The sequence below is a fragment of the Giraffa tippelskirchi genome, chromosome 13 (genome assembly GCF_054371585.1).
Source record: "Giraffa tippelskirchi isolate mGirTip1 chromosome 13, T2T-mGirTip1v1.2.pri, whole genome shotgun sequence".
NCBI lineage: Eukaryota > Metazoa > Chordata > Mammalia > Artiodactyla > Giraffidae > Giraffa > Giraffa tippelskirchi.
The window spans coordinates 12,916,771-12,942,478 of NC_137287.1; the positions used below are offsets into that span (position 1 = coordinate 12,916,771).

The 25,708-nt window shown below is 44.6% G+C and overlaps 1 protein-coding gene across 12 annotated transcripts in view; it reads left to right on the forward strand.

The window, feature by feature from the left end:
- Positions 1 to 25,708, forward strand: part of GALNT17 (polypeptide N-acetylgalactosaminyltransferase 17) — a 419,610-nt gene that overhangs the window by 390,117 nt on the left and 3,785 nt on the right. For all 12 annotated transcript variants that reach the window (XM_081558061.1, XM_081558055.1, XM_081558059.1 and 9 more), the window contains 3 exons: positions 2,595 to 2,780; positions 5,238 to 5,375; positions 13,185 to 13,280. In XM_081558061.1, coding sequence (XP_081414187.1) covers positions 2,595 to 2,780; positions 5,238 to 5,375; positions 13,185 to 13,280 — 420 coding nt within the window. The remainder of the gene's footprint in view (positions 1 to 2,594; positions 2,781 to 5,237; positions 5,376 to 13,184; positions 13,281 to 25,708) is intronic.

The following is a 25,708-nucleotide window of genomic DNA, read 5'->3' on the forward strand; positions in this document are numbered from 1 at the left end:
GTGTCTTCCCAACCAGGGATCTAACCCAGGTCTCCTGCATTGCTGGTGGGTTCTTTACCATCTGAGCCACCAGGGAAGCCCAAACTATTGATATATGCAACTATAAAGATCAATCTCAAAATACCTTTGCTGAATATAAGCCAGACAACCAAATAGTACATTTGGCTGCACCTGGTCTTAGTTGCAGCACACAGGGTCTTCTATCTTCATTGCAGCATGCATTAGATTTTAATTGTAGCATACATTATCTTTTAATTGTGGCAAGCAAACTCTTAGCTACAGCATGTGGGATCTAGTTCCCTAACCAGGGATCAAACCCAGGTCCCCTGCACTGGGACCGCCAAGGCTGAGCCACTGGACCACCAGGGAAGTTCCCATTTTGAGTTAATTTTTGTATATGTTATGAGGTAGTGGTCCAAAATCGCTGTTTTGCATGTTGTCCCGGAACAGTTTTTGTAAAACTATTTTCCCCCACTGAATTGTCTGGGTGCTAACCACAGATGTGAGGGTTTTTTTCTGGACTGTCAATGTATTCTGTTCTGTTGATCTATATGTCTTCCTCATTGAAGTACCACACTGTCCTGATTATGGTAGCTCTGTGATAAATTCTGAGATCAGAAGTGGAAGTCCTCTGAGTTTCTTCTTTTCTAGGTTATTTTGGGCCCCTTGTATTTCTGTATGAAATTTAGAACCAGTTTGTTAATTTCTGCCAAGAAGCCATTGGATTTTTTTTGATAAAGATTGTGTTGAATATTTAAATCCATTTGGGAAGTACTGCTGACTTAACAACATTAAGTCTTCTAATCTGTGAACATGAGATGTCTTTCCATTCATTCTCAGAATCTTGAAACTGTCCAGGGTTACATATCCTGGAATTCCGTGTGTTTGTGTATTGCCCACTCCTGGGAATTCAGCCACCTTTTACCACGTAAGGTCTCTTGCCCTTATTCCCCCCACAGACTTCTTGCCATATTTTGCTTCCCTGACTTGGCTTCTTCTACTGCCAGCAGCTGGGTCTGTCCCAACTCGTGGGAGTGTCTAGTTGTCAGGTCACAAATCAAACTAGTCTGGACCACCCAGTGTCTACAGTCTCTTAGATCCCCCGTCTCCTCCTTGAAGAAACAGGCAAGGTGAGGATTCTTGATTACGCTGCGAGTTTTCCATCTATATCATTTCCCTGTGGGGTAGCCAGAGGTTGGGTAATAGAAACAGAAGCGCGTGCACGCGCACACACACACACACTTGCATGAATTTGCCACTAAATTCAATCAATAAAGCCCCAGAGGAGGTGTGCAAACACTCAAGCAGGTCCCAGTATCCTCACAGAGGGAGTCTGGGAAACTAAAGGTGGAAGAGCTTGAAGTGGGTCTGTGCTGACCTCAAACACTCACCGGCACTCTCATTTACAGAGAGTATACGAGAGAGTCTCACAGATCCCTGAAACATCTCTGCGTCTTCTTCCTCTTCTCCTCCATCAGTACCAGGAAGTTCATTTTTACAAATTAGTCCTTCTTTTTTTTAAAAAAAATTATTTATCCATTTATTTTATTTTTGGCTTCCCTGGGTCTTCCTTTTTGCACGAGGGCTTTCTCTAGTTGCGGTGAGCGGGGCCGACTCTCTGGTTTCTGCACGCAGCCTTCTCCTTGCGGCGGCTTCTGTTGTTGCACAGCACGGGCTCGGGGGTGCACGGGCTCACTAGTTGGGGTGCACAGGCTTAGTTGCCCTTCAGCCTGAGAACTCTTCCCAGACTAGAGACGGAACCTGTGTCCCCTGCACTGGCAGGTGGGTTCTTAACCACTGGATCACCAGGGAAGTCCCAGCAAATTAGTCCTTCTTGACAACTGGAAATGCTTTGTTTGTCCTGCTTGGGACCAAGAGAAGTCAGATGGTCCTGTTTTCCTCTGGGAGCAGGGCTATTTGATCCTGGAAGCCTGCTGTGCCCCTGAAGAAGATGGCAAGTTGTCACCTCCTTGGGCTTTTGCAGTTCTTAAAGGCAGTTAACATTTCAGCCTTCCACTTAAATATTCCAGCAACAAGTGCCATCTGTATATGATGGCACTGGGGTGGATGCTTCCAGAAGGCCAGGCATCTGTGCTCTTAAGAGACTCCAAAATAGAGCATGTTGATAATGTAGAATTAGACCATTGTACACTTTGTGCTTCTATGAATAAAGATGGTCTGTTATTTTAGTTTGAATTTTCCCTTATAGTTCTATAGGGCACAACTTCAGGCAAATTGGAAAGAAAACCTTCACAGGTGCCAATTGTGTTCTACTGGGAAATTCAGAAAACCCAGGTCACCAGGGGCACCTCACGTGTATGGGTATTTCTTAGGAAGAGATCGATTTTAGTATTCTGAGCTGCTGTATCTGCAAGAGAAATTCCTCCAAACCTTTTTTTCTGCCAGTTTTAGTCAGGTGAGGTTAAGCTCTGCTGCAGTAACAAACCAACCCTGAAATCTCAATGGCTTTATATAATAAAATACATTTCTCACTCATACTGTCTCCTAAACTGCTGCTTTCAGGTTGAGGGTGGGGGGAAGCAGGGGTCTCTGGGAATTTCTCTGTTGGGCTAATGAAGTCCTTGCCCCCACAGGTGTGGCTGTGTGGGGGCAGCATGGAGGTCCTGCCTTGCTCACGGGTGGCCCACATCGAGCGGAAGAAGAAGCCATACAACAGCAACATCGGCTTCTACACCAAGAGGAATGCTCTACGGGTTGCCGAGGTCTGGATGGACGACTACAAGTCTCACGTGTACATAGCATGGAATCTGCCACTAGAGGTAGGCCCTTCCCCATCACCCTAGAACACTGACCTTGTGCTTGACTGGTCACTGGTCCTGTTACTAAACCAATGCTTCTTCCTCCCCAGAAAGATGCTCACCCTTGAAGGATTATAAATACACTTTGAGGTGGCTCACAGACCTCCAGGTTTTAGAACCCCTGCTTTACATGGGGATTGGCACCATGGAAATCTCTAAATCCATTTACAGAGATTAGAAGGATCATAGTGTGTTAATTCCAGTCTCATTATATTCATCTTGACACTGAGTGTCAAGACCTGTTCCTGAGTGTGCACTGTGTCTAGAAGATGCTAGCCCAGTTTTTGGCACCAGACTCCATCATCCACTCTCACTTCCCACAGAGCTCCAGCCGCCCCATGTTGTAGGTCCCTACTGCACGCTGGATCCTTGTTTACATGGCTCTTCAATTTTCTTCCATATTCCGCCCAGAATATAATCTAGGAAAATTCCCATTACTACAGCCCCACAGGAGTCTTGTACGGCAGTTGTGCACAGGCTTGTTTGGAATCCCAGCCTTGCCGCTTATAATTATGACATATGAACAAATCTAATTATCATCTCTATATCTTAGGTTCCTCAGCTATCAAATGGGGATTATAGCAAGCCCTCCTTCCTTTAGGTTAGTTGTGAGAACTAAATTGGAAGTACTTAATCTGAGTATTAAGTACTAAAGCTAAGGACATGTGATGTACTTGGAGCAATGCCTGGCACAGGATGTGGAATGTTGGCGAGCATTTTTGTCCTCCATAGCCCAGTTTGGTGACCTGTACTCTCAGCCATAATCAGGTTTATCTGTTCATATGGAGCTCCTATAGGTGTCCGAGCAATGGAATTGTTCCCACTGAGAAATTCCAGCCCCTGTGTTTCAGGAGGCTGGAACCCCAGACAACAGAAGTGCAGTCGAATATGTCTAGGTTTGTGGATAGACAGGATAAAAGTGAAGAATTTTGTATCATTGTTGTTACAATTATTAAAATAATGTTCTAAAGCCCTGAAAACCCCCTTCCGGCCACATAGCACTTTATAGCCATTAAAATAGAAGTGATTTTCCACATTCTTGTATAAAACAGCAACCTTTGCTGAGCCCCTTATACTGTCCCAGGCACTCGCTAAGGCTCTTATTTGCAATATCTCATTTACCTCTCATAACAACCTCATGACAGAGGAACTACCTGCCCTGATGGCCTCATCTATAGAGTCGAGATTGTTAACCTTGATCTCATAGGGCTCCTGGGAAGATAAAAATGAGACTTAAAACAGAGCATAACACATACTGTGTTCAATAACTGCTAGTTTGATGTGAACCTATTATGTGAACCTATTACCCATCTGTCCATTTTACAGATGAGTAAACTGCAACTCTGGCAAGTTAAATTAACTTGCTTAAGGTCCTACACCCAGCACATGACAAGGCAGGGATGTGAAATGGTGTCTTCGTTCAGCTCTGCCCACAGCCCTGTGACATCAGTGGAACAAGTGTTGTTATTTTTCTTGTTTGAGATGAGAGCAGTGACCTAGGATGGGGATGTGACTTCGGGTCAGAAGAACTCAAGGCTGGTCTCCCAATGCTTTCTCCATCATTACAAACCACCTCAGGTCCCTAATGCCAGTGTTCCCTACCTGGCTTTTCACAAATGACCATCCTCATTAATCTTGCTAAGTATATTAAAATAAAGAGTTAAAATATCACTGCCCAGGTTTGCCTTTGAATGTTAATAAGTTTGACATTTAAAGGGACTTTTCTTTTAAAAAATCCCTGTTTGGCTGCCAGAGAAGAAATCTTAATGAAATCATTTAAACTCTTCTCCTCTTGCTCTAAAATGCTGCTTGGCTGCCCGTCATAGTGAAGAGGGTATCCTGTCTCTACCGGGTCAGAGTCATCTTATGGCTGACTCTGGAGTCATATTTCAGCTACTTTATTTTCCCCTGTCAGCACACAGCAGCCCATTACAGGTTCATTTCTGTAAAAGCAGAGTGAATTATTCATTAGAACATCATTACAAGCTTTGCAATGGAAAATTATTTTCACATCTGCATATAATGAACTTCACAAAGAGCCTGCAAAGAGGGGAAGGGGGAATTACACGTGTACGAAAAAGAAAGGCAGGAGGTGGTTATAGGCATTTCTTTTCTCGTCTTAATCAAATAATTCCTGTAATAATTGGGTCTGAGAGTCACTGAAGAAATGGCAGAGATGGAGCTGGGAAGGCAGGTTGTTAGTATCCGAGTGTCGCAGGATCCCTTTCATAGTGATGAGGAAGGCTGGCTTGGGGGGCTGCATACCGTGCCCGGGGGGAGACAGTACTGGCTAGCTCAGGGCTAAAGGATCACCTATGGGCTTCAGATTTCTCTCTGGTGGTTTCCCTGAAGGTGACACTGCCTGTCCTCTGCTCTGGCCAGAGCCTCCCAATCATTAAACCCTTTGCTTCCTTTCAGAATCCAGGAATTGACATAGGCGATGTCTCTGAAAGAAGAGCCTTAAGGAAAAGTTTAAAGTGTAAGAATTTCCAGTGGTATCTGGACCACGTCTATCCAGAAATGAGAAGATACAATAACACTGTCGCCTACGGGGAGGTAATAAAGACTGTGCTTGCTCTCGACTTGGATGGCTGTGCAGGGGCCTGGGGATCACTTGGCTGGGGATGAATGACAAAGTCATTCACTCTTTCATTCATTCAGTGATTAGTTTTTTTAGAGGTGCCGGTCTTCACAGCAAGGCTCTCACCAGCTGGTATGAATGAATTGTGAATTGTACGTGCATGCTCAGTCGTATCCGACTCTTTGAGATCCCCTCTGGACTGTGTAGCCCTGCAGGATCCTCTGTCCATGGAATTCTCCAGGCAAAAATCCTGGAGTGGGTTGCCATTTCCTTCTTCAGGGGATCTTCCTGGCCCAGGGATTGAACCCTTGTCTCTGTCTCCTGCATTGCAGGCAAATTCTTTACCACTGAGCCACCAGGGAAGCCCCATCAACTGGTAGTGAGACACATGTAATAAATGTCGCAGTGGGGACGTGGGCCATCACTTGGCCTATGGTGTGGAGTGGACCGTGAGTTCTGTTTGAGGTACCCTGGGACCTGTACTGAGACGCTGAGCGGCAGGTTGGGTGTAAAGAGACGCAGAGACTAGACCTCTCTGTCCAGGGCCCACTGCCATGTACACCGGAGTCACCTGCTGCCAAAGAAAGGATACAGATGCTCTTCTCAGATTTTCTACGCTGAGACAATGTCACTTTTCTGAACATTAAAACAGATTGACTTTTCTCATAGTATAAATGCCATAAATCTGCATTTTGAAAATAGCAACAATAGCAGTGAACACTTAAAATGTGCCGGTACTGTTCTAAGTGTTTTTCACATAGGAGTTCAATCATCCTCACTTTATCAGGTAGTAGTATTATTTCCATTTTATTGATAGGAACACTGAGACTTAGAGACATTAAATGCATTATCTAAAGTTTCGTAGCTTATAAATCATGAAGCCTGGATTAGACTTAAGCATTCTAATCCCAAAGATAATGTGTACATTTGGATGTATGGTCTGATTTATTACATGTGTGTATATATTTATTTTTACTAAAAATATTTATTTTTATATACGTGTATGTGTGTGTGTGTGTGTGCCTGTGCTCAGTTGTGTCCAACTCTTTGCAACCCCCATGAACTGTAGCCTTCCAGGTTTATACATATACTTTTTATATACACATCTATTTATATTGGTATATATATATATATATATATATTAAACTAAAACCAGGCTGTCCACAATGCCTCATAATTTGAAATGTTACTAATAATAGAGAATATTTTCCTGTGTCCTTAAGCACTTTTCTGCAACATTATTAATGGCTGTATAAGATGGTATTAAAAAATATATATGTTTTAAACTAAAACCAGGCTGTCCACAATGCCTGATAATTTGAAGTGTTACTAATGAGACAATATTTTCCTGTGTGGTAAAGCCTTTTTATGCAGCCTTATCAATGGCTGTATAAGATGGTACCTTTTGTGTATGGCTGTGTTTTGCTTGAAAACATAGACATTTCTGTTTCTGTTATTTTTTTTAAAAAACTCTCAGCACTGCTGAGAACGTGCATGTATGTAAGCGCTGGGGCATCTGCCCGGTGACATCCCCATGTGTTTGGATGAGGGATTGGGGACACAGACTCTGGCCAGAGCTCAGGGAGCTGGGTCCTCTGGACCCAACAGAGATGCCCACTAGCTCTGCATTTGGGTTTCTTCCCAAGTCTCCCTGGAACTCCTGAAGCTGAGAAAACCCTCATGGGCTTAGAGCATTTCCTTTTTCTACAGTTGTGCATTTTTCTATTTTATGGGAGAAACCTTTTGGAGGAATTAAGTCAGCCCCAGGTTAGATCATCAAAGTGCAGGCAAAGTGTCCCTTCCGAGCTGGAATCTGGATGCGGAGCTTGCTTCTTATGGGGCTTCCCAGGTGGCTCAGTGGTAAAGAGTTCACCTGCCAATGCAGGGGTTGCAAGAGACGTGGGTTTAATCCCTGGGTCTGGAAGCTCCCCTGGAGGAGGAATTGGCAACCCACTCCAGTATTCTTTCCTGGAGAATCCCATGGACAGAGGAGCCTGGTCGGCTACAATCCATGGAGTCGCAAAGAGAAGGAAAAGACTGAGCAACTGAGCATGCACCCCCACAAGTGTAGTGGTTGGGGACACGTGAAGATTCTAGGGCCAGCCCGCTGGATTCAATCCCGAGTGGCTCCTTTTAGCATCTGTCCCCTCATCTGTAAAATGAGAGTGTGAAAGTACCTACTGCATGGGGTTATTGGGAAGATGAAAAACAAGACGCGATACACAGACTTCTTAGAACAGTACCTGGCACGTCCTGCTAGCTATTAATAGGCGCACACTGCCTTGTCTTCCTCAAAATAAAAACATGTTTCTTTTTGTTTTCAAAGATCAAACATAAATATCGCATGGAAAAACAGTGGGCGGTGAAAGGATTATTCATAAGACAATTGGGTAAATCACCCAGCTCTTTGGAAAAGAGAACAATTTATATTCCTAAAGCAAATCCCAAAGTATATTTCAGATGGGCTATAAGCATTAAATGAAAGAAAAGAAACTGTAATGGAGCCATCCAGAAATAGATATGAATCTGAACTCTTAAAGGGGAAGGGCTTTCTAAGAGCGAAAGCTATGGAAGAAAATGCAAAGGAAAACAACATTTGATATGGGCTCATAAATATTAAAATAACCTATATATCAACTGAATGGAGAAATAATATGCCAAGGTGGAAATCTGTATATCATAAATACGATAGATGAATGGATAATATCATTAATGTATAATGAACTCCGCAAATAGATTTTAAATGAAATTTTTTATTTAAATGAGAAAACATCCCCAAAGAAAAAGAGACAAAGTACAAGAGAAAATACAAGTGGGTGAAATTTTTATCTTTATTTCATAATCAAAGAAATTAAAACAAAATTTAAAATACACTGGGGGAAAAAATAAAATACACTGAGGTAGCTTTTTGTCTTACACCAAAAGAACAAAGATTCATTTTTGGAATATCTGTTGGTGCTTTGCCAAACAGGTCTTAATAATATGAAAACCACAGATCCTCTGATGAGAGCACAAATTGAAACAAGTTTTTTAAAAAGCAATTTGAACCACATGTATTAAAAGGCTTAATGATAGTCATACTTCCTCTCCACTCTTATCCCAAACAAATAATCTGAAATGAGGACAAAGATTTGCAAGTAACATTGTTCATCTCAGGGATTTTTGTTTCTTCAATCAAAAATTTGAATTTAACTTGAAAGTTAGTTAAATTGCAGTTTGCAATATTTTGCAGCATTTCAAAAGATGTACACAAAAGTTTGATGCAAGAAAAATATTGATAATATAAGCCTTAAGAGAAAAAAGTCAGGATTATAAAATTAGATTAGCCACTATTTTAGATTAGTAGTAAAGAATGTGCCTGCAATGCAGAAGACGTGGGTTCAGTCTCTGGCCCGGGAAGATCCTCTGGAGAACGAAATGGCAGCCCACTCCAGTATTCTTGCCTGGGAAATCCCATGAACAGAGGAGCCTGGCGGGCTGCAGTTCATGGGGTCACAAAAGAGTTGGACATGACTTAGATACTAAACAACAACAACAAAGTCAGACAAGAGTATGGGAGGTGAAACTTCTACAGAGGGGACAGGCAGTTTTTAATGTGGTATTTTCTCATGTTTTCTTAATTATCACTAATGTTTATCTGATACTTTTATGATTAGAAGAAAAATAATTAACGAAAAGAGAAACAATAAAAATGATAAAATGCTAGGAGGCTAGGGCACCTTTCCACAGGCTGTGCACTGCACATTTCACATGAAGCAGAGTGTCAGTGACCTCTTTGGAGCTGAAGGTTGGAATGGCCATAGAGGTAACATAGAGATCATAATCTGATTTTTTGGAGGAGGGAAAGCTTTTGTTTTTGCAAATTTTCCTATCTTTTTTAAATAATAAATTCAATACATACAGTATACAGAAAATATAAAGACAAAAACAAAACTTATTTCACATCCCAATTCCCAGCTATGATCAGTGTTAACATGTCAGGGCACTGGCGTCTGTTACTCCTTCCGTGCTTGCTGAGCCCACCGTATACTGAAATATATTTCAGATGGACAACAGTATTAAGTGGAAGAAGTCAAATTGAGTCAAATTTAGTCTGGTAACAAAATGTAGCATTATTGAGACAACTCTGATTTAACACTCCTGTGGGTTCTTTTCACTACACCCTGCCTGACCACCTACTGTATGTGTACTTTCTACCTTTTGTTTTTCATGTACAATTCTGTTTGAGTGATTTTCCGTAGGCCAGTGGATATTTCTGGTTTTAATGCTCTAGTCTCTTTCCTCAGTTTTTAACTCGCTTGTTTGGAGGCTTTTTAAAAAGCTTTCTAGTCCTATAAACTGTATGTATCCTGTTCTTAGTCATATTTTGGTAACTTCTATTTAAAAAAAAAAATTCTAATTTAAAGATTTTTTAAACTTTTTTTGGCAGTGCCCCGTGACATGTGGGATCTTAGTTCCTCTACCAGGGAAGGCACCAGTGCCCCCTGCATTGGAAACATGGACTCTAAAATGACATTTTAAATTAACTATACTTCAGTAAGGCTTCCCAGTTGGCACTAGTGGTAAAGAACCTGCCTGCCAATACAGGAGACTTAAGAGACGTGGGTTCGATCCATAGGTCGGGAAGATTCCCTGGAGAAGAAAATGGCAAACCACTCTAGTATTCTTGCCTGGAGAATCCCATGGGCAGAGGAGCCTGGTAGGCTACAGTCCATGGGGTCCCAAAATCAGAAATGACTGAAGTGACTGAGCATGCACGCATACTTCAATAAAAGCTGAAGCTCCAATACTTTGGCCACCTGATGCAAAGAGCCAGCTCATTGGGAAAGACCTTGATACTGGGAAACACTGAGGGCAAGAAGAGAAGGGGGCAACAGAGGATGAGGTAGTTGGATGGCATCACTGACTCAATAGACATGAGCTTGAGCAAACTCCAGGAGGTAGTAAAAGACAGGGGAGTCTGGTGTGCTGCAATTCGTGGGGTTGCAAAGAGTTGGACATGACTTAGAGACTGAACAACATACTTCAATAAAAAGAAAAAAAAGTAGAAAGAAAGATATGCAAATATGTTATGTCCTGACTCACACATGTAAGATATTGCCTTCCCAATGCACAAGCACTTCGATGTGTACAGAAACATTAAGCCACCAACTCTTGCTCAAAATTCTGTGCTTGGCTCATATGGAAAAACCTCTGCTCCCTAGTTCACTTTTGCTTATCTTTTTTTTTTTCTTCAAGCATTATTTATATGAAATACAGCACACATAAAATATGCATAAGCCCAACATGTGCAGCATAGTAATATAAAGTAAAAATCCATGTAGACATCCCCTGAGTGAAAAATAGAACATCATTAGCATCTCTTTCACTTAATCCTTTTTAACATTTAGCTCAGGAGTCACCTCCCCTTAGTCTTTGAAGCCTCAGATGGGGTGAGGGCATTCTCTTTGCTGCCTGGCATAATTCAGTTATTGTACTAGCTCTTCCTGTGTCTGTCTCTCTCTTCGGCCCATCCTTCTGAGCAGGTACTCCTTTGGTTTTTTTCAACCTTTGTGTTTGTTAAACTTAACACAATACCAAACCCTTACCAGCTTCAGGAAACATTTATTAAGTTACTGCACAATAGATTTGTTTGCATAAGCATCAGGAAAAAATTTAAAAGAGTAGCATTCTGATATCATTATATGAACACATATGTCATAACAACATTAATATTCTTAATATGTAAAGAGCTCTTACAAATCTATAATAAAACCACTTGAGATCCCCAATGGGGAAATAAACCAATAATTCTCAAAAAGGGAAATAATTGAAGCCTTCCAACTTACCATTCAGTGTAAATTTATAAAAATAGGATATCTTTTGTCCTACAAACAATATTTTTTATTAATTTTATCACCTCTAATTTTTACTTTACTTACTTTAAAAACTTTTTCTACCATATTGCTTTTCTGTATACAAAAAAAAGAAAAGAATACAAGCAAAATGCCTGGGTGAAAGTATTGCTAAAATTTCATCACTTTCAAAAACCTAACTCTCCTGAATTACTTCTTTACTCAGAAGTTGTCTGGGTTTTTCCATATAATTAATCTTCGTACCACTGAAAGCATTGGCGACAAGCATTTCTTAAAGCATCTATTAATATAAAGGAACTAAAGTTGTGGTGCTAAGTTGTGGTCTCCTAAGCTAGCTTTGTCGTTCTTTAAAGATTGCTTGCTTTGGACCATCTTTGGTTCAATCAGATGAATGTCTGATTCATCACTTCTCTCTACACCCCTCTTTATGGACTTTTGGAATCTTGGGTTTAAAAGAATGCTTCTCTTTAAAAAGAAAGAAAAAGAGAATCCATCCTAGGTATTTCAAACACAGGTATTTAAGACAAGGAATTGGTTCCAGGAGAAAAAGGGTGATATTCAGCTATCAGAAGCTGCCCTTCCTCTGGCTTGAAACCAGTAGGCTACAAAAAAATGCTCCTCTATTGAATTTTTTCCCCCTAAGCTGGTGTTCTTTTTCTTTCTCTCTCTCTCTCTCCAGCTTTATTGATCTATAATTGACATATGAAGGTGTTAATCGCTCAGTCCTGTCCTTACCCTTTTCAACCCCATGAACTGTAGCCTGCCAGGCTCCTCTGTCCATGGGATTCTCCAGGCAAGAATAATGGAGTGGGTTGCCATTCCCTTCTCCAGGGGATCTTCCCTACCCAGGGATTCAACTCAGGTCTCGCCATTGCAGGCAGATTCTTTACTGTCTGAACCACTAGGAAAGCTAATATTGTATACGTTCAAATGGTACAATCTCCACAGTAACAGTCGCAACCACCTCAGATCGCCCCAGGTTGCCATCTTGAGTGAATCTGGCGGGAGGTGCAAGATGAACTAGCCAATGAGAGACATGAATTTTTCGCAGCCCTTGGGCCCTGTGTGTGTTAGTCCCTCAGTCCAGTCCGACTCTTTGCAACCCATGAACTGTAGCCCACCAGGCTTCTCTGTCCATGGAATTCTCCAGGCAAGAATACTGGAAAGTGAAAGTCGCTCAGTCGTGTCCGAATCTTTGCGACCCCATGGACTATGCAGTCCATGGAATTCTCCAGGTCAGAATACTGGAGTGCCTTTCCCATCTCCAAGGGATCTTCCCAACCCAGGGATCGAACCCAGGTCTCCTGCATCGCAGGTGGATTCTTTACCAGGTGAGCCACAAAGGAAGCCACGAGGGAAACAGATTCTTTGAGCTACAGGGAAGGAAGTCTGGTTCAGATGGTAAAGTGTCTGCCCGCAATGTGGGAGACCTGGGTTCGATCCCTGGGTTGGGAAGATTTCCTGGAGAGGGACATGGCAACTTACTCCAGTACTCGTGCCTGGAAAATCCCATGAATGGAGGAGCCTGGTAGGCTACAGTCCATGGGGTCGCAGAGTCAGACACGACTGAGCGACTTCACTTTAAATGGTACAACTTGTTCATTTGATACCTTTACATATTGCAAAATTACCACCATAATATTTACTAACGTCACATATGCTGAGAATGAGGGATTATGTGCTTGGTGGGGTGCGCAGTCACAGGCAGAGGGTCAGTGCCCACACCACCCACGGGAGGGCTATCTTTCTTGCTAAATGATCTCCTCCAAGATTCAAGCTTTGGTCCTTACTTGGGGGTGGGGGTGTGGAGGGGAGGTCTCATGGCCTCTGCATTAAGAAGTCAGAACCAAGTCAAGGTGGAGAGGTGGATGGGGAACAGTGGCTCCACCGGACGAGGTCTGACGGGTCCTGTTTGCCCTGTTCCCGCAGCTTCGCAACAACAAGGCAAAAGACGTCTGCTTGGACCAGGGGCCACTGGAGAACCACACGGCAATACTGTACCCCTGCCACGGCTGGGGACCCCAGGTAGGAGCCCCGATTCTGACCAGGAAGGGAGGAAGTTCACCGCACCTACCGGGGATTCATAGGGCTTCTGCAAACTTCTTTTGTCCTCTACTTTGGTAGTTGTTGCCTGTTCTGAGGAGGCGGGGGGCTTTCTGGTGGTTTCTCTACAGGAACGAGGGAGAAGATTCACAGGTGGCTGCATCAACAGAGATATTAAGAGGATAAAGGGGCACATTTCCTGCTGAAAGGAAACTGTGCTTACATTTTGGTGTCATTTGCTAATAGGCAAATAGATGTCACGTGTACGTATGTTTACTGATGACCAGGCATGCCTGCTTACATCAAAGAAAGCGTTAGCCACTTACCTCATGAGAACCTGATTGATGTGTCTGTTCTGAAAGGCCATCATAAGCTTTTCTGTAACGTTTATCTATTTGGTTGTGCTGGGTCTTAATTTGCCACACACAGAATCTATAGGTGTGGTATGTGGGATCTAGTTCCCTAACCAGGGATCGAACCCAGGCCCCCTGCATTGGGAGTGTGGGGTCTTAGCCACTATCATCAGTTTGGTGGTGAGCATGGCCCGGTCTGCAAGCACTGGTACAAGTGCCAAGCACTGACTGGGAAGGAGTGATGTGCTGGCAGCAACATTTTAAAGAATACACGTGTCTTCTGGTCTCTCAGGAGATAGCAAAGATAACCAAAGAGGGCAAAACAATCGACCAACACAGTAAAAGTAGAACTTGGTAAATGAATTTCCTTTGACAGCTTTGTGTTAGCCCATGGTGCGTGTGTACATGCGTGCATTTGTACATGCGTGCATGTATGGACGTGTGCACCGAGAGAGCTTAGCAGGTCCTCTAGAACTGGGAGAAAACAGATCCAAAGATAGCATTAGACTTGACATGCATAAAAATGTAAAACACTTTTATGTTAACCAGTAGTAATAAAAGGCATGCCACAAACTGGGAAGACATTTTCAATTTCAGAGGCACACGAGCTGGTCGGTTCTAAGCCAGACTCACATTCTCCTTTTGTTCGTCTGTGAAGGAAGACAGTGGACACAGTGCCCCGTAAGCTCCCTTCATCTCTCTCTTGTTTGCTGAATACACATATTCACCTGCACGTTCACGTGCATCAGTCATGCACACATCCTCTCACGCGCATTCATGGCTCATGAGTTTGCTCTGCTCTGGGCACTTGTGCTTTCCTGTTAAGCTGGCATCTGGAAAGAGACGAACCCTATTTCCTCTGCTGTCACCGCAGGTGGTTCTCCTAATCCAGACCCCCGCTCCCTTCATTGTGTGACCGGTCCTCTGAAAGTAATTCCAGGCAGATTGAATCCTGAGTCCTTTGCTCCTTGTGGTCACTCTAGGAGACAAGCAGGCAGCGTGGAGAAACTGAGGCACAAAGATGCCTGTGAGCAAAGCCAACCAGAACCCAGGCATTTTAAATTCAAGTCCAGTCCACTGGATTCAAGATAATTCCCTACCTACTCCCTGCCCAGCCAAGAGCTGGTCACCAAGTTCTCCTCTCCTGCTGGGAGCTTGGTGGCCTTCGTAGCCCAGTGCAGGAAACATCTAGAATTCATCTTTTACCCATTCCTCCTGCATTCACAAACTTTTCCAAATAGATCCTCCTGCCGTTTAGTTGATGATGGAACAGCAAAGCAAATCAGGCTTGTCCTTAATCCCCCCAATTCTGGGAGGAACACCTGTACGCGTGGGCCACGGTTGTTTTCCATCAGCTGATTTTGTGAAAGCAAATCTGATCTTTTTTTTTTTTTTCTGTTCTACCACAAGTCCTGAATTAGAGTGCAGCCTGAATTAGGTGCCCCTCCCCTCGCTCATCAAGGTGTCCTCCCATTCCTTCCCAAACCCGCTCGCCCTAGGCTCCCCTAGGCTCCGGGTGTTTCCCCACCAGTCACGTGCCCTGACATGCTTTTAAACCACCTCGTAAAGCGCTGTGGGCAAACTGAATCAAAGCTCCTGTAACTAGGTATGTTCCACAGACATTGCTAGCTTAATTAATGAACTCTGTGTTGTAATTTATTATCAGACAGCAATTAAACAGAGATAAAATAGGCACTGAGGAGGGTAATTTCCTGTCTCAACATGTGTTTGTCAACAAGATGGAAACGGTTCCCCGCCTCTCAGAAGAGCCTGCTCAGTCATGAGCTAGTTACCAGCCTGCTCTGGTCTGGTTACTAATTTGCATCGGACAAACATCGGTTTCTTTTCTGAGCTAGTGTTTTGTTTAAAGGTATTTTTCTTTAAACTGGCTGTCTTTTATCTTAAAATTATTTTAAAATAAACTTTATATCACAAGCATAGAAAAAATAGATGTCAAGGGCACAGCAGCAGCCTTTGGTGTCAGCTTGATCCTGTTTCGAGTGGGAGGTCTTCTCTAAGGAGGCCCAGGGCTCCCCTCCCCCAGCTTTCGCCATCTTGGGCCCAGGTCTGGCGTTGGGGGGTGGGCGGCGGGGTGACTTCACTGGAACAGCCCAGATCTCCTTGCCAGGATATCGGCTGTGGGATTGTCCTCTGCCAGCCCCTTCTTGCTCTCTCTTCCAGTCTACCTGGTCAACCTGTCAACCTTTCCCATTCCGGAAGGCAAAGATCAAGAAGAGAGCACAGCGCGGGCAGCACTGGGCTCGGGGCATCATTCTTTCATTCCCCTCCAATGGCTCTGAGGCTACTTACTCTCAAGTCCCTGTGTCCGAGCTGGTGCCCGAGGTCCCAACGATGCAGTTCATGGGCCAGCTCTCTGGCCAGTGCCACGGCTGGCTTGAGACAGGGAACAAAATGTTGACGATAAACCCGTTTCTGGTTTGGGCAACGTTTAATCCTATACCTGTCAGGCAGGTAGTGACCACCCTCCCCCCAGCTCCCTTTGAAAATTGAGATTCAGGCTATGCTAGGCCACTTTTCAAACTATCCTGTGATCTCTGGTCCTGAATGCTGGGCTATACCATCTGACTCATGGGAGGAGACCTGTCTCATGTCCTTGAGCCCCTAGTGTCCTCAATTCACAGCAAGACGTAGAAGGAAGACTTGAAGCAAGCATGGGGGCAGTGCCAGGCAAGTGTAATGTAAGAGCAGAGGTGTAGAGGCTGGGGTGGGGGTGGGATACGGCGTGTTCAGGGGAACATCAATGCGTGGCTGAGGCATGTGATCCAGGGCAGCTATGTATGTGTGTGCGCTCAGTCGTGTCTGACTGTTTTCAACCCCATGGACTGTAGCCCGCCAGGCTTCTCTGTCCATGGGATTTTCCAGGCAAGAATACTGGAGGGGTGGCCATTTCCATCTCCAGGGGATCTTCCCAACCCAGGAGTCAAACCTGCGTCTATTGCATTTCCTGAATTGACAGATGAATTCTTTACCACTAGCGCCAACAGGAAGCTCCAGGGCAGCCAACAGGTACAGAGTATTGAGAGCCAGGATGAAGGGCGGGACTCCCCACCCAGCATCTCAGGCATGGTCCACAGGGAGCCACCAGGAACTCATTACAAATGCTGATCCCTGAGTCCAACCCCAGACCTACTGAAGGTGGGGCCCTGGGAATCTGCATATTCACAGGCATCTCCAGATGCTTTCTTTTTCCATCAGCATCATTTATTGAGCATCTTTATGGGCGAGGCTACAGGTAGTGATCCTGTGTCCCTGTTTGCCCACATAACATAGGTTAATGCCAAGTGTGTGCTTGTGTTCAGTCGTGTCTGACTCTTCGTGACCCCATGGCCAGGCTCCTCTGTCCGTGGAATTTTCCAGGCAAGCATGCTGGAGTGCGTTGCTATTTTCTACTCCAGGGGATCTTCTCCCCCAAGGGTCAAATCCATGTCTCCTGTGTCTCCTGCATTGGCAGGCAGGTTCTTTACTACTAGCGCAACCTGGGAAGCCCTATGCCTAGTATACCAGCCTATTTTTTTTTTTTTCAATTGATAATGCTATGTCAATTTTTATGTAATGTTGTTTTCACTTTTAAGGTTAATTCATTCTTTTTATAATGTAGCTTTGCAAGTTTCTTCTAAAGTTTTATTTTCAATACTTTTTAGTATTTCACAGGACTTTTTGCACTGCCCCACTGTGCTTCCTTGAGAGCCACAGGAGAGAACAGTCTTAAACATTTTTTTTTTTTTTTGATGTGGGTCATTTTTAAAGTCTTTATTGAATTTGTTACCATATTGATTCTGTTTTATGTTTTGGATTTTTGGCCATAAGATACGTGGGATCTTAGCTCCCCGACCAGGGATTGAACCCACCCCCTCTGCATTGGAAGGCGAAGCCTTAGCCACTGGACAGCTAGGGAAGTCTTAGCCACTGGACAGCTAGGGAAGTCCCAGTTTTGCAAGTTGTTGACAAAACATGGTCAAGTAACCCCACCACAATCAAGAGGCGTTCTGCACCCCCCAACACTCCCCTGAAGCCCCTCCTTGTTTGTCCCTCCCTCTGCCCCCAAGTGCTTTTATACACATCCAAGTTGAGGATCAGCTTCACTGGGAGTGTTCTGTGCACCATCCCTGCAGCCTCACCGATTCCAGTGCGGTCTCCTCCTCCCTGAGCTGAAGACCACAGCGCCCAGCAGCCACGCCATGGACAGGGCATGGCCAGCAAGGGTTCCGAGTGCAGGCGCCCTGGGGACTCCACACAGCACTCTTTGAAAGAGCTCCAAGCTCTAAGGGGACCTTCTGAAGACGAGGTATGCCCCTTGGAGAGGAACCGAGAGGAGTCAGGCTCTGTTTAGGATCTCCCCAGTGAGTCCAGGGAGGGTATCACAGGTCTTCCCTGTTTGTCCGTCTGTCAGCACATTTAGTCTTCCCCTCCCCTCTTTTCTGAGAAGCACACATTCCCTCCCCCAGCTATTCCCTCATCAGCAGAGTGATAGATGAGAATTCCTTTATCCTGTAATTAAATGTAATCTGATCTTGGGCTTCCTCTTTGATGGCTTCATCGTTTAAGCGATCCATCATTCAAACACCTTGTCACGATGATGCATTTTGCCAATAAGGCACTAGTGCCCCCACCGAGTGACGGGGCTTAGTGTGTGGAAGGCACTCGGAAAATGCCGAAGTTAACGACACCCAGCAGCCTCCGCTTCCAGATAAAGTCGTGTAAGTGGTGGGGCGTGGGGGATGGATCCTCGGAGAGCACGTTGGAGTTTGCACCCCAGGGTGAGGTGGCTTTGCCCTGGCAAGCAGGCTCGTGATTCTGGGAGCAAACCTCTCACCTTCTGTAAGAAGCAAACCCTGTGATCCCTCAATTCCCGGAAACCGCTACAAAGCAGGGAAACCTTAGCTCTTGAGGGAAACCAGCGTTGGAGGAGCTAGGGCAGGTATTTTTTTATGTCTGAGAAACCTACACCCACACAAAAGAGACCACAGAAAGCAGGAGAGACCAAACCAGGGACACCCTGAAGCGACACACCCTGGAGCTTCTGTGCTGCAGTTTGCACTTCCTGTCTCTTATGCAATAGTTTGGGCTCCCTTGGTGGTTCGGCAGCAAAGAGTCCACCTGCAATGCAGGAGGCTCGGGTTCGATCCCTGGGTTGGAAAGATCCCCTGGAGGAGGAAATAGCAACCCACTCCAGTATTCTTGCCTAGAAAATCCCGTGGACAGAGGAGCCTGGAGGGCTACAGTCCATGGAGTTGCAAAGAGTTGGACACGACTGAAATGACTGAGCATGCACACATCTGCAATATTAAAAAAAAAAAAAAAACCCTCCCCTTGCATTCCAGGGCAACACTTATACATCTGCGATGCCTCCCTGCAGATTCTCCTTTTGTTGTTGTTCCTCTAACTCATCTTCTCTCAAAACATTCAAAACGTTTCTGGGTTTTTTACGTCGGGGCTGTGAGCTCTTGCTTCCCGGGCTGTCCTTCCATCCAGGGCTTGCGAGCATCCCTCACGCCCACCCTCTCTGCAGCCCTGGGAGAGGAGCAGAGTTACTTCCCTTCTGCTCCCTGAGACTTTCCTGAGACTTGGCGGGGGACCGCAGCCTTTTTGTCTGCCATCTGTTTTGCTTTACTATTTCCAATCCCTGCTTCTCGCTTTCTAATCACCCCTGAAAAGTGGATCTCGCAGACCTCATACAGAGAACAAGTGCTTGACGTCTTAGATGGCATGCAGAACTAAAGGCACGTGTATTTGGTTTTGCTTAAGGGGGCCTCCAGGTTAAGGAGGAATTTCTGTACTTCTTTCTTGCCAGAAGGGGTTGATGAGCTCTTCTTTCCAGAAAATCAGAGTTACAGTCATAAGTTGTTTTCCAGTGGAGATTCTTGGTTAAAAGTTTTACATCTCCTTAGAAGTTGAGTTGATCTTCCTCCAAACACCAAAAGTGATCCAGGCAGGTTTTTGTTTGTGTTTGGCTGCAATGCACAGCATGCAGGACCCTAGTTCCCCAGCCAGGGATCGAACCTGCACCCCCTGCGTTGAAACCACAAGTATTAGCCACTGTTCCACCAGGGAAGTTCCAGGCGGGTTTTTGTGTTACTGTTAGGCTTGGAATAAGGAATTCAGACAGAACACTAGGATGGTGGCCACATTAGCAGCTGAGCCTTCCTACCTTGCCCAGAGCTATTTAGTTCAAAGCGAGTCACTCCTTATCTTTTTCTTGTTTCCCAAAGGTGCAACACCTAATTGGTGAATTTGAAAAAGACAAATTTAAGTCATCTATAATCCTACCACCTTCAAACAACCATTATCATTTCTGAGGCTTGCTTTCAGCTTTTTTTTTCCCCCAAAGAAATATGTTGATTTCTTAGGTGGTTTTCATATCACTGAATTAGTAAGGAAACAACATCACTACTTCTGAAGGATGACAAGAGGGGAAGGTGAAACCACCTGGTGAAAAGGTCTCTGTGTTCTTAGCACCATGACATGCAGCAAAGCAAGTGCAAACTGTTCAAATAGCCTCATTCCCTGATTTTTCGGTTCAGACAGCTTTGAACATTCCAACTCGGTGCTGAGGGCAGAGCTGCAGAGGCTGATGGGGCTCCAGCTGTGTCCCAGGGGACAATGGGGTAGGGGTCCTGGGACAGACCCTAGTGCAGCTCCATGTTTGACAGGTGATAGAGCCAGAGTGCTGGACCCCAGAAAGGCAGGTGTCTCCCCATTCATTCCAAGTAGCAAGTGCATTGTCTGGAAATACCGCACTTTAATCCAGCACAACGGGCCTTCCCTGGTGACCCAGTGGTCCAGTGGTTAAGAATCCGCCTTCCAGGGCAGTGGACGTGGGTTCTACCCCTGGTCAGGGAACTCAGATCCCACATGCCGCAGAGCAGCTAAGCCCTCACAACACAGCTAGAGAAGCCTGCAGTGAAGACCCAGCAGAGCCAAAAATAAAAATAAAAATCCAGCAGGATGAGTCATAATGGTGAGGAGAGAGGCCTTGGGGACCACCACCCCGCTAGGAGCTGACTCTCTGTACAGGAAACATACCTGGATCTATAGCACGCCTTTAAGCTCCCAGATTGATTTTTTTTAATAATGATTATTTATTTGTTAATTTTTTTGGTTGCACTTGGTCTTCATCACTGCACGCGGGCTTTCTCTAGTTGCGGCGAGCGGGGAGTTCTCTCTGGTTGCAGGTACAGGCCTCTCACTGCCGCGGCTTCTCGTTGCGGAGCACGGGCTGCAGGGCGCCCAGGCTTCAGCAGGTGTGGCACACTGGCTTATTGCCCCCACAGCATGTGGCAACTTCCCGGACCAGGGAGCGGACCCATGTCCCCTGCGTTGGCAGGCGAATTCTTACCCACTGTACCACCAGGGAAATCCCCAGATAGACTTTTCAGTCAACTTTGTTGAAGTATAAGGTTGGTACAGTAAATTGCATCTGCTTAAAGTGTACAGTTGGCTGAGTTCTGGCAGGAGTACACAGCTGTGAAATCTCTTGCCTAATCAAAACACAGAAAGTTTTTGTTGCATTTCCATTTTCTTCTTAATTTCTTTTTAATTGAAGGATAATTACAATATTGTGTCAGTTTCTGCTGTACATCAACATTGATCAGCCATACACATATGTCCCCTCCCTCGTGAGCCTCCTTCACACCTCCCACTCCATCCCACCTTTTCTCTAGGTTGTCACACAGCCCCAGTTTGAGTTCCCTGAGTTATACAGCAAATTCCCACTGGCTATCTATTTTAAGTATGTTAGTGTGTATGTTTGCATTTTCATTGTTGCCCCTAAAGATTCCTCCTGCTCCTTTTCTCCACCCTAGATCCTAGGCAGCCACTGTGCATACACTCTGATACAGTTGAAAATATTTTTTTTTTTCTGTATTCAATTGAGTTCTGGCATACTCTGGACAGTGATGGAGAAAGTCTGTTTGTTTTTTAAAATGTACACGTGTACTCATAGTCCCCAGAAACCGCTCTCGTGGCTTCAGTCACACAACAAACAAATAAATTCACCCCAGAGCAGTTCTGAATCAATGGAACCCATCTCTCTGTCTCCTGGATAGAAGCTAGATAAACTGCATTTTTCATTTACCAATGGTTTTCTACCCTGATGGGGCCTGATTTTGAAATGATGAGAGAGACTCTTAATATGAAAGCAATTGCAAGCCATGTTTTTATTGACAATCCAATAGATTTTGCTGTATTCCAAAGTCATTCCACAATTATTTGGCTGGCTTTTGTTTATTTGGCTATAACCTGCATATTTTAGATTTCTCTCAAGGCTGTTAAATGTGGGTTAATAGTTTTATGCACCTCTTCGATCATTTCAAATAGAAAATTCCTTTTTCTCCTAAATGAGAATTAATTGTATTTGAGCTCAAAGAGTTATTTTTTCCTAATGCATTAGGGTTGTGGATAATGACATTTATTTCTGCTCATGGGCCCAGCAGCCAAATCTAAAATAATCCTGTTCAATTCAAAAGACATTTATAGAGCATTTGCTTTTTGTGAGATACTTTTCTTGGTCCTTATGGTATGTAACAATGAGTAGAATGCTGCGGTGCTGAAACAACAAAGACAAAAATCTCTAGCAGGGAAAGACACATTAATGGAACACAGAAGTATAGAAGTTGAAATAGATCACATGGTGGGGTGGCTTTGTGGAAGGAAAGGAGATGGGGTAGGAGTAGGTATAATTGGGGGGATTAGGTTTCAAAATAAGAATTTTTAAAAATAATTGTATTCATTTTTGATCATGCGAGTCTTCCTTGCTCTGCACAAGCTTTCTCTAGTTGCGGCAAACTATTCTCTAGTTGCAGCGCACAGGCTTCTCCTGATGGGAAGCAAGGGCTCTAGGGTGAGCAGACTTCAATAGTTGCAGCTCGCGGGTTCTAGAGCTTAGTAGTTGTGGCACACGGGCTTAGATGCCATTCGGCATGTGGAATCTTCCCGGACCAGGGATCGAACCTGTGTCCCCTGTATGGGCAGGCAGATTCTTAACCACTGGACCACCAGGGACATCCGGTGTATATCTTATACAGGGAAGACTGTTGGCTGTTTTTGAGAAACTTCAAGTTGTCAGACTAAGCCAAGAAACCAAGAGTTAAGACTGAAAAGATGAGTTGGGGGACCTATAGTAGAAGATCATGGTTGAGAAAGTGTATTCGTAAATCTGTGGGTACTGCAGGTGGAGGCAGGGAATGATAGGATTTGAATGTGCAGGATCGGGGAGGACAGATGAAAACTGGTAAGGGCTGGAGGGAAGAGGACCAGTCTCAAGCTTACTTCAGCAGTTCAGGTCCCACGAGAGTCTCAGCTGGGATCTTAGGAGGAAATGTACAAGCAGCTGGCCCTTCTTACCTGTGGTTCCAAACCTGCAGATTGAACCAACCAAACATATTATACATATTTCTTGAAAAATCCACATATAAGTGGACCTGCGAAGTTCAAACCTGTGTTGTTCAAAAGTCAACTATATAACCAAGAGGGGACTTCCCTGATGGTCCAGTGGTTGAGACTTCAATGCAGGGGGCGAGAGTTCGATCCCTGGTTGGGGAACTAAGATCCCACGTATAGAGTGGGCAAAAAAAAAAGAGAGAGAGAAAACCTGTATAACCAAGAGAACTCGTGTCCACACCAAAACCTATACATGACTATTCATAGTGGTGTAATTTAGAATAGCCTCAAAGTGAAAACAAACCAAACATCCATCCCCTGGTGTGAGAAACCACCCTTCCCTAGAACGGAAATCTTGCAGGATCCTCCTCTCCTGCCCTGCCCACCTGGCTGGGGGCTGGTGTCTGGCCTTTACGGATCGCAGAAGTCTGGGTCTCCCTGTTTTCATGGCCTGAAAGACCTCAGAAAGGAGAGCTTCTAATCCCAGTGGCATTTAGCTTCACTCTTTGAACATCTGGGTCACAGATATGCTCAGTTAATTAATGTTCTTAGCGCTGCTCGTGTGCCTGCTGGATAATGGATTGATTCATAATTTCAATAAGCAGCTGTGTATATCTTTCCCCCGAACATAAAGGCAGCTTGCTGTCATTCATCACTTTGCATTTGGTGAATTTGAATATATTCAGAGAGACATTGTTGAAGGAGGGATGGGGGAGGGCTTCTGATTTTTTTTTTTAACCATTTTGCCTGTAACAGTTACTCTGATTTGAAACTAATTTGGGTTTAAAACACATGTTAACCACATCTCTCTCTCTCAAGGGCATTTAATAAACTCCCTGTCACTTGTTTCTAAGGGGAATCAGGAAGACTCCCTTTGGGAATCAGAGCGGAGGGTTTCTGAGCAGTTTTCACTAGAAGAGAAGTCCCCTACAGAGGATCTTATCCCCTGGAGAAAAGGCACATTTGTCCCGGGCAGAGCTGTTTTTCTGCTCCATTTCTGGCCAGAAATGCCCAGGATCTCAGGAGCCCAGGATCAATCTGATAGGAGGTCCCTCCGCTGCTTAGCTTTTGGACCAGGGCTGCCAACCACTGGGTCTCTGGAAACCCAAGGATAGAAGCCAGGGCCCAGCCAGGTTGACCAGATGTCTTGAGGCTTCTTTCCTCTTCTTTGAAACAGGAAGGGTAGTAGCACCTAGCTCACAGGTTGTTGTAGAAATTACATTATTTCTTCTCTGGGGCCAAGGATGCCTCCAACACATGCTGGCTGGTAATATTATTTTGTAATGGATTAGGCATCTCTTGTTTATTAATGATCATCACTGCAGCTCCAGCCCCTCATAGGATCGTGAGAACAAACATGAAGGTCGTGCTTGCATCTCGCCAGCCTGCACTGGAATCATCTCAGTGGGAACACAGCCTTATCCTTGTATTTCCACTGCCTGTCCCCAGGCTGGGCACACAGAGGACATGTTTGTGGAGTTTCAAGAAATAGCCGTGGCTGCATTTTGTAAATGTTGATGTTCATCACATTTGTTATGTGCTCATTCACAAACATGTCGGGAGCCCTTGGTCTGTGATTGTCTCCTGGGAAGGAATGAAATAAATTAGACACAGTCCCTGCCCCCAAAGGAGTGTGAAAGACAGGTGAATGTATTTGTTCAAAAATTGGAATACAGGGATTTAAACAACATGAGCAGGCAAGAGAGGCCAAGACACCGAACTAGTATGGACTCACAATTAGTTGTGCAAAGGGTTGGCAGGCAACATTATCTGTGTATCAGATAGCTACTGCTGTGTAATAACTACCCCCAAACCTTAGTGGCATAAAACAGTATACATGTATTAGTGCTTATGAGTCTAAAGATCAGCTGAGTGGTTCTGTGATCTGGACCAGGCTCATATGATTTGGGTTGGATTCACTCGTGTGTCTCCCATCAGCTAGCAGACTGACTGAATGCTGCCTGATCCATGATGACCTCATTCACTTGTCTGATGGTTAACCGGCTGGTTGGTTGAACCACGTGTCTATCATCCTCTAGCAGGCCAGCCTGGGCTTACTGCCATGGTGGCAGTAGGGTTCCAGGTGGGTGGAAATATGCAAGCTGTATACCAGGAACAAACACCTCCTCCTTTCTGCTACATTCTGTTGGTCAAAGCAAGGCAAGTCACAAGGCCAACCAGTGTTCAAGGATGAGGAAGGAGACTCCACTTCTTAATGGAAATTACAGCAAAGTCATGTCGCCCAGAAAGATGTGGCCACTTTGGCAATCCACCCCATGCTACCTACCGTTTGTTGCAGTACATGGAGCACAGGACAAGGCCCAGCACTGGACTGCACACTTAGGATATTTCTGCCTTTTCATCATTAGAAAATTTGCAATAAATCCCCTGGATTAGGAAACACCAACCCACTCCAGTATTCCTGCATGGAAAATTCTATAGACAGAGGAGCTTGCTACAGTCCTTGGGGTCACAAACAGTCAAACACGACTGAGCAACTAAGGATGCAAAATACCCTGTGTGTAAATTTTTTCTTCCAGCTTTACTGATGTAACTGGCATACAGCACTGTATAAATTTAAGGTGTACAGCATAATGATTTGACTTACATCTTGAAATGATTATCAGAGTAAGCTTAGTGAGCATCCATCAACTCACA